This window comes from Alligator mississippiensis, chromosome 2 (genome assembly GCF_030867095.1).
Source record: "Alligator mississippiensis isolate rAllMis1 chromosome 2, rAllMis1, whole genome shotgun sequence".
In the NCBI taxonomy this organism is placed as follows: Eukaryota; Metazoa; Chordata; order Crocodylia; family Alligatoridae; genus Alligator; species Alligator mississippiensis.
Genome location: NC_081825.1, coordinates 24,037,405 through 24,046,351, shown reverse-complemented (window position 1 = coordinate 24,046,351; position 8,947 = coordinate 24,037,405). Strand labels below are relative to the sequence as shown.

The following is an 8,947-nucleotide window of genomic DNA, read 5'->3' as shown; positions in this document are numbered from 1 at the left end:
AGGGGTTGGAGCAATGACATGCTCTGTGCCATGCAGGGGAACAGGAGCCAGACAGTAAATGTTGACAGGGTACTCCTGAGGCAGTAGTGGTGGCTCCCGGGGGAAGGATGGGGGAGGGAGGGTTGCAGAGGGGTGGAAGGTAAATGGGTATGGGGCTGAGGATCCCCCACATGTTAAATGGGTAAAAAAAACTTTCCCTGGTTTCCAGTGAAAATAGCAATACAATTGCTAGAATCCCAGTTTTTTGTGCACATGGGACAAAGAACAAATTTTAATATGGTTATTTTATGTCTGATTAATTTTAACAATTATAATAATGTCCATAAAATAATGCCATCTATTGGATATTCTTGGCTATTCTTAGAACTAATGAGATGAAGCAACTCAGAGAAAAAACTTTTTAATATACCAGAGTATGTTTGAATGCTAGAAACATCTAAATTCTTAAAAGGTTTCTATTAGGTATGCAGACTAAAGGTGATCCATTACAAAAGGATGAAAGGGGAGATAAAGAAAAAGCAGGGATAGGAGAGAGAAAACTAATACTTTGCCACAGAACTAGAAATAAAAAATGAAGCTTTGGGGAAAAATAGAAATGAAGATTATAGGCATTAATTAAAACAAGGATCTAATTTTTCCTTTGGAAATCTGACACGTTTTGAAGGTGGGCAAATTTTCATGAATTTCTTGAATTGCCTTTAGAAGCCTAAACTAAAACTTCAAAAGCTTTTGATTTTGAAAACATTCTTTGAAGGATTCTTATGACATGCTGATAAAAATTAAATGTATCTTCTGTATTTAAAAAGTTTCTCATGTTTTAATTTTAGTGAAACACTTCAATCTACTTGATCAAGAAAAGTACTTGATTATAAAGATGTATACATTAGCATAGAAACATATCATGGAATAGCAATCATGAAAAAAAAAATCAAAGGGTGTGATTTCCTGGTTCCCTTTATAATACCTAAGAATCTAGCCCTGAATCTTACTCATCTAAAATAACATTCCTAACATAAATAGGCTTAAAAGGGTGTGTTCATTTGAGTAAAGTGAGGAAGATTTTGTGCTAGATCCATTCAGAGTTATAGAAAAATGATACAGGAAAGGAAAGCAGGCATTTAACCTGAATTTATTTAAAATATATAACATTCTCTATTATTAAAAAAAAATGTTAATACGCCTCAATATGCAAAGGAAAATATTCATAACTTGGGGAATATTTATTAAACATACATAAAAATCAATGTCTTTCAGTTATATGAATTATCAATTCTACTTTGTTACATACCTAATAATTACAATATCACATTAAATCACTGTTTATTTATAAAAATCTATTTACCAGTTATTTGTTAAGTCAGCTCTGAAACAAGAGGCACAGTTTCAACAGACATTGAATTACATCTGGTCAGATATTGGGGGGAAGGAGTGTGCAGAGTGGCAATACCATTATAATCACTAATGAAGATATACAATAGTTTCAAGTGTGAGTGGGCATACATCACACAAGTGAACAAGAAGCTTTGAATTCACTGTATTAGCAGGGAGACATAAAACTTAAAAGAAGGATCAATCAAAATATCAAAATGGAATACAACTTATTACTTCACTTGAACTGAAAGAACAATTAAAATACTTTAAACACTGTTGACAAGATGATGCAAATCAGAGTAGCTTCATGGGCCTCAAAAGGGCTACTTTAGTTGGCAACAATGATGCTATAATAATTTATCCCTAATAGTAGGGCTGTGTGAAGCTTTGGTTGCCGATTTAATTTGGAAGAGATTTGGCCTGATTCAGGGACCGAATCTCCAAATCCAAATCGAACTGGGAGACCAATAAAAAGCTCTGAATCTATTCCAAGCATCCAAATCAATTTGAAAAAATGTTGGAAAAGATTTGGCCGATTCAGAGATTCGGCTATAGACTAAACAGGCAGCTAACACATCTGCCTCCAGCTGGTAAATCTGTTGGGTTTGGTGGGGGAGGGATGAGGCATGGGGAATGGGAGGGATTGGGGCTAAAACTGGGACAAGCTGCCCATCCAGGGCACGGGATGCAGGCACGGCAGTGCTGGGAGTGGGGGCTATGCCCTGCTGCCGCTTGCCCAGCCAGGGCAGGGGGGCGGGATGCAGGGGTGCGCTCGGTAGAAGGGGGCAAGCGGCAGCAGGGCATAGCCCTACTTGCCACTTCTCACAGGCCTACCTAATAGTAATCTGCTTCTCCTTTTTAAAAAAAATTCTACTTTGGTTACCCCAGAAGCTTGATAAGTTTATGCTGGTCTAGCTGTCTGTCACTGGTTGTCAACCTTATTAGACACAAAACAACCCTTGTTAGGCTTGTGGCACCCCTTGGAAAATGCCAGCTCTTAGCTTTCATTCATTTTTTTACTTTTAGACTTTAGAAAAATACCATATTTACTCAAAACCAAGATGAGATTTTTTTCCCCATCTAACATGGGAGGTGGGAAAGCTCCTTGTTTTAAAGCACAGAGTATAGAGTACAGAGAGGGGAAGGCAGTTATTGTTGCTCCAACTCCAGGGTTGGGGTTGAAGCTACAGATGCTGCCCAACTACCCCCCACCCCAAGTCACATCTTCCCCTACAGCCTCTCCTCCAGGGAAACCATGTGCTTCATGTCCTGGGCTAGAGTGAGTCTGGAGCTAGGGAAGGGGTCACAGGCAGCAGCTAAAGGGAAAGTTGTGGGGGGTTCAAAGTAGTGGTGCAGGGGTGCAGGTGGGAAGAAGGTAAGTGGTGGGGGGTCAGGTGTTAATGGGTGCAGGCACTGTGGGGGGGAGGCAGGTACCAGGGGGAAAGAAAATAGCAGAGGGGCAGGTGTTGGGTGGGGAGGGGGCAAGCACCACAGTACACAGGCACTGGGCAGGAGGGGCTGGTGCAATCAGCAGAGGGGATAAGTGGTGGTGGGGAAAGGCAGCAGAAGAGACAAGGTGCAGGGGGTGGTCAAGAGCCAGGGGTCAGGACACTTGACTTCTCTCTTACCTGCCCCCTACCACTGCTTGCCCCACTGTAGTGGTGGGGGATGAATTTATGATGACCTTCCAATAATTGGATTCTAGATGTTGAACATTATGATAAGTTTATAAATTTTCCACATACTGTACAGAACCTAGTTATTGGGCGTCGCCTTCGATTCTGGTAAATACGGTAAGACCAATTCTTCTGTTGCAAAGAATACAGTAAAAGTAACAGTAACATTGTGTGGTGCCCTGTGTCACCCTTAAAAGAATCTTACAGTGCCCTGGTTGAGAAACATGCATTTATGGCCCAAAGTAGGACAATTATTTGGATGGTCAAAGTCTTCAGCATGCCAATATTTACAGGATTGGAAGATTATGATGACAGAAGTAATATTTAATTTGTACTTATTGAACCGACATGTTAAAGCTGTGATAAGCAAATAATATTAATGGAGATTTTTGACTGATTAATAGCAAAACTATGCGGAAGTGCTGAAATAATCTTGCCATTATGATGTCAACAGCCCTTGAAACTAGGTTGGATTTGATTTCACAGTTGTTCCAGTTCTTCACATCTTAGTATGAAAACCTTCATTTGCGATCCTTTGTAATGTTTCATTTAGGTTCTCTCTTTTTAGGCCATTTTTTACATTTTGTTTGAATTATAGTCTTGATCTCAGTCTGCCTACAATGGGTTTATTGGTACAAAATTCTGCCCACCATGATGGTCTCTGAAGGACCTCGTTGCCTTGCAGGACTGTACTCCAGAGATTTTTATATAGCTGCAAAAAAGAGGGGATTAACATAAACCAAATACATAAATCATTTCTGTTTTGCATAAGTTAAACGGTCCAAATAAAAATATTGGAATAGAAGTGCAGCTTTATTTCAAGCTTTAGAAATAAACACAAAATTAAAATGTGCCTAAACCATGTGAAAGCCCCCCCCAAAAAAATTCCAACAACAACAAAAGCATATAGGCCTTGGAGCTTTAACTGCTGTAAACCTACACTGCTAATCAGTTTTATGTAAACTGAAGCTCTGCCCTTTTAACTGCTACAAACCACCATGAAGAAACAGGAGAGGAATGAAAACTCTGGGGTTCTTGATTTTTTTGGGACTTTTTTGATTGCAACTGGATATTAATCGTTTTCACATGCGTAGTTACTAGAGGAAACATTAAATGAAGCCCTTTCTTATTATGTCCACACCTAGAAGACTATAGCTGAGGAAACCTAATTATGTCTGTTTTTATCCTTATGTTTTTATCCTTTTATTTCTTATGTTTCTGGAAAGCTTTACAATTTCTCTCCCAGATGTGGATGTTTATGGTTAAGCATCAGAAATTCCTCTTTTATCTATCAGCACCTCATTAATTCATCAGACTTTTCCAAATTGTTATTTTATACAGCCCCGTTAAAAGGATTAAACAGGATATAAATTCTGCCAAAGTCCATTTTAACAGTGTGGACTAGGTTGGGAACTAGTCACGCTATATGTTGTGCAATTTGGAATTATTTGACAATTTCACATTTAATTTAAATTTAAACTTTTAAAACTATTATGGAAATGAAGATAAGAGAAGCCAGCTCTTCAGATAGTATCAATCAATATATAACTCTAGACATGTTGAGAGACTCCAGAACAGCAGGGCCCGGAAGACCTGGGGAGCGTCTGCCCTGTGTGCTGAGCACGCTGTCCTTTTATTCTCTCCAGAGGCTCTGCCCCTGAAGTCAACCAGACCTGCAAGGTGCAGTTCTCAATCAGGTCCAGGGTTCTTTGTCCCTCACCACCCTCCAGGCGGGGGCAGGGCAAGCCTCTCCCCGCTACCACCTGATGGGTGGAAATACTCTGCCAATCAAAACTGCCCTCCTCCCATCATGCCATGCAAAGCAGTGAGCCCACCACAGCCGCAAATGAGCAGGCTTCTAACCCATCACAGGGGATGAGGTTCTGGAATAGCCCCCACTAGGATTAATGGGGACAGACCCATTTGCGAAGGGAGTATATGACACAACTGAGTCCAGTTCCTTTTGCACTACTCTTATTACTATAGAATAACTTACACATTTCGCAGCACCCTTTCCCTCACGTTTGAAAGATCTGATTGATTTTCTTTTTGTTAGAATACAGAAATTATGTCAATTAAAAAAGGTGTCCCTCAAAAGTTACTCCATACTGGGCTCAGGTAAGTCCACTTGTAAGTAAGGGCTGTCCATTAAGGGCTGTCACCAGAAATTTTTTCCAATCACTAGTAACCACTAGTGATATGGCTCAAGAGGTAGAATTAGTCCTTAAACCTGGAATGAGAAGTGTTTTTCCCTTTGTCTACAATATAATACTTATATTAACTCTCTAAAAACATTATGTTATTCTCTATGTCTTCGTCACGTAGTAAGCAATAAGATAACTGTAGATTTCAGGAGGTTGAGGTCAAATTATTGAAAAGTATGGGTGTGCTCTATTCAGCATTCCTTTCTCAACTTCTTGGCAAACACCTCAGAGTATGGAAATTTGATTCAGGCCCATTCCTCACCAGCAAACCAGTATAAGGGGACAACCAGTTATTCTATTATAGTTATCCTATAGTTTGGTTCTGCTGAATAAGGCCAGATGGAAAATAAGAATGTCAGTTAATGATATACATACTACTTCCTTCTGTTTTTTTTCATTAATCTTTTTAAAATCTGTTTCATTAGTATTTTAAGGTCTGTTTTGTTGTGTATACAATCATATATGTTGAAGGTTTAAAAACAAAACAGACTTTCAAATAAATACAACAAAAGGAAAGGTAGAGACAGATCCCAAAATAACCAACATCCCAATATTTAGGGTACTTTCACAGGTTCAAGCCCCTACTCTGTCTGGTTTGCAGTAATAAAGTCAGTTGCTGCTTTAATCAGTCAGTAGGGACTTACTAAACATTCATGGAGCCACAAAAAAAAGAAAGGAAACAGTGGGGACTTGAACTAGGTAAATGCTGTAATCAGGCCTATTAGCTATTTTGAGCAGCTCTGTCTACCACTTGGCCAGACTTTCTATCCTTGACCCAAGGCGCCTTCACTAGCAAATCTTTTATCAAAACTGATATATTTCTACAAAATGTATCTCAAATCTGCTGGCACTCATCAGATCTAATGTCATGTCATGCTTTTATCTCACTGCTGAACTAAGTTACAACTCTGAAAGATCCATGGCAATAGAATGGTTTGATAATGCTGTTTGCTTCCATGTGTCCAGAACAAACTGCAGTCAGGGAACTACAATGCACTTCTTTCCCTTCTACTGAAGTTTTCTCTTTCCACTGATACTACTGTCTCCAGCCTCTGGTTGCCATTCCCCCAACCTATTGCACACCATCCTCTTTATTTATACCTCCTCTCCCTCCCAAATTCTGGAAATTCAGATTTATTCTTTCTGGGGGGCTGTGAATATACCAGGGCACTATTAATTAGGTGGGAGGGTTATGTCTAGACTTTTAACTGCATAAATAGTCACAGCCATTGTACAACTGTTTGGGTTAGTACGGTTCTGATTGCTCAGTACAGGACCTGAAGGATGGAAGATGTCTTTATACTTCTATATGCTTTCTAAACCATTTCTCTGTCGTTGATCAAGAATCACAATAATGTTACATCTTGCAGTGGCTAGTAACTAGCTCAAAGGTTTATTAGGTGAGCTGGGTATAGCTGCAGAATGTCAGTGTCCCCTCTGCTCCAATGCTGCAGTAATGCTGGGAAGTGATGTCAGGCTGGTTGGCTCAATGCAAGGGCAGGCAATTATTTTGGGCAGAGGGGTGCTTACCCAGTTTTGGCAAGCTGTTGAGAGCTGCATGCATAGCCCCACCCCTTGACAGGTGCCCCGCCCCCTGGTTACCATTTTGGGACCAATATCTCAGGGCCAGTGCCAGTGGGACCCAGGGCGGGGTGCAGGCTGGCAGCAGTCTATGGAGCCAGGCTGTGCTGCACCAGCAGGGAGAGCATGGAGCTGGTCTGGCTCCATAGAGCCCCTACTGGTCAGGACCCTGTACTCCTGCTGCCCTGCTCTGGGCCCCGCCGGCACTGGCCCCGGGACACTGGTGTGGGCCCCGTGCACCCACTCACTCCCAATTCCACCCCCAGCCCCAACGTACAGGTAGGGGACAGCGCATAGCCCCGACCCCCTGCTCCATGGCAGGGAATGAGCTGGTGCTGAGCATGGGGAAAAGTGGCCCCTCCCCGCCCTGTGGCCCACGCTCCCTGCTGCAGCTGCTTGCAGCCCACGCAGGGCTATCCTGAGCAGGCACAGGTGGGGGCTGGGGTGGAGAGGCAGCCGATGTTTGCAGCTGGCCCAGGTTCTGGGTAGCTGCTGACAGATACAGAGCCTGGGCTGGAGTGCAGGGGCTTTGGGTGGGGGGCACAGGGCAGCAAGGCTGGGGGGCAGGGGCAGCAGGACTGGCAGGCAGGGGCACAAGCAGGGCATCCTGACATGTACCCCTACCCTCATTTTGTTTTGAGCAGGCACAGGCAGCCCCGCGCAGGCTGCGAGTGGCTGCAGCAGGGAGTTCTGGGCATGGGGCAGGTGAGGGGCCATTTTTCCCTGTGCTCCTCACCAGCTCCTTCCCTGCCCTCCCCCCTCCCTTACCTGAGGTTCCAGCACAGGGCAGCCATGTGATCCCAGGCCAGAAGCCCTGGTTGGGGCTTCTGGTTGGGGGGGGCAGGGGGGCTGCTCTTGCGAGAGCCCGCTGAGCTTCCCCTGGGTCCTACTGCCTTTGGTTTCTGTCATTTTTGACAGGAACCAAAGACAGAGAAATATTAATTTTCAAAATTTGTTAGGGGCTCTGCGGGCTGGATAGAATGTCCTTGTAGCCTGGATCTGGCCCACGGGCTGTATTTTGCCCACCCCTGGCTCAATGACACAGTGGAAATACCAGAGCCAGAGACTTCTCACTTGAGCAAAGCAGAGCTAAGGGACTGCAGTGAGGGCAATATCCTAACCCAGACATACTTAACTTCTGGCATGTGGGCCAGATCCACAGCTGCAAGTCTTCTGGTTGTGGGGCTGCTCATAGGTCTGGGAATTTGGCAGTGGAGGGAGTGGTGGCAGGTCCATTTCTGGTGGGGCCCAATTCTGGTGTAGAGAGGGGGTGGTTCCATGCCCCAGGGCCCAATTTGGCCTGCAGATGGGCTCCAGGCCACCCATCTGGCCTGTGGTGCCAAAACGTTGAGTATGGTTGTCCTAACTGGCACGAGTCCATCATTGCTAAAGTAAAAGGAAATAAAAGCTGTTGCTTGTAAAAGCCTCTTTTCTTCTGCTGCTTCATGCTGTTTCAAGTATTCCCTGTATGGTAACTAAGGCAGTATTGTCTACTGGTTGGAACACAGTTTAAATCAGGAACTTAATCTGGGAACTTAACCCAAGCTCCCAGGTGGTGTAAAAGGGTGATGATTTGACTGTAATGGGCTGCTGGGAGGTTTAATTTACTAATATTTGCTAATTGCTTTGAGAAGTTTGTAAGAGTTTTGGAAGAAAAGGCATGGTGGAAATACAAATTCAAAAAATGCCACGTTTTACAAACAGGCTGAAGAGATGAACTGTTTGAGATGGAATGCTAGTACCTTGCAGAGTGTCTAATAAAAGGATATTTGCCAAACTCAGCTGGCTTGCTAGCAGCATGATATCAAAAGTGAGCATCAGCATTCCCTGAACCTCCCACATACACCAGAAATTCCATTTTGATTTGAAACCAGGCTGGCTTTACTTGTAGCCCGGAATACAAGACATATTGTTGGATGCTGTTAGGAAACATCGTTTTGCCTTGGAAAAAAATATTTTTAATACTTAACAGATCGAGTCCGAGTATGACCACAGAAATAAATTAGAAGCTAATGCTTTCATTTTGCACAGATATAAATGCTTAATCTAGAAACAGGGTGGCTCTTTCATTCAGATTACTTCATCTTTATGTCACTGATCTCTCAAGCAGTAACC

General features: G+C 43.0%; 1 protein-coding gene across 4 annotated transcripts in view; it reads right to left on the bottom strand.

Moving 5' to 3' along the window:
• Positions 1-384: 384 nt before the first annotated feature.
• LOC102568948 (peroxisomal acyl-coenzyme A oxidase 3) overlaps positions 385-8,947 on the bottom strand; it is an 83,737-nt gene continuing 75,174 nt past the window's right edge. For all 4 annotated transcript variants that reach the window (XM_059721543.1, XM_014607645.3, XM_014607646.3 and 1 more), the window contains one exon: positions 385-3,759. In XM_059721543.1, the coding sequence (XP_059577526.1) occupies positions 3,640-3,759 (120 nt within the window). In that variant the 3' untranslated portion in view covers positions 385-3,639. The remainder of the gene's footprint in view (positions 3,760-8,947) is intronic.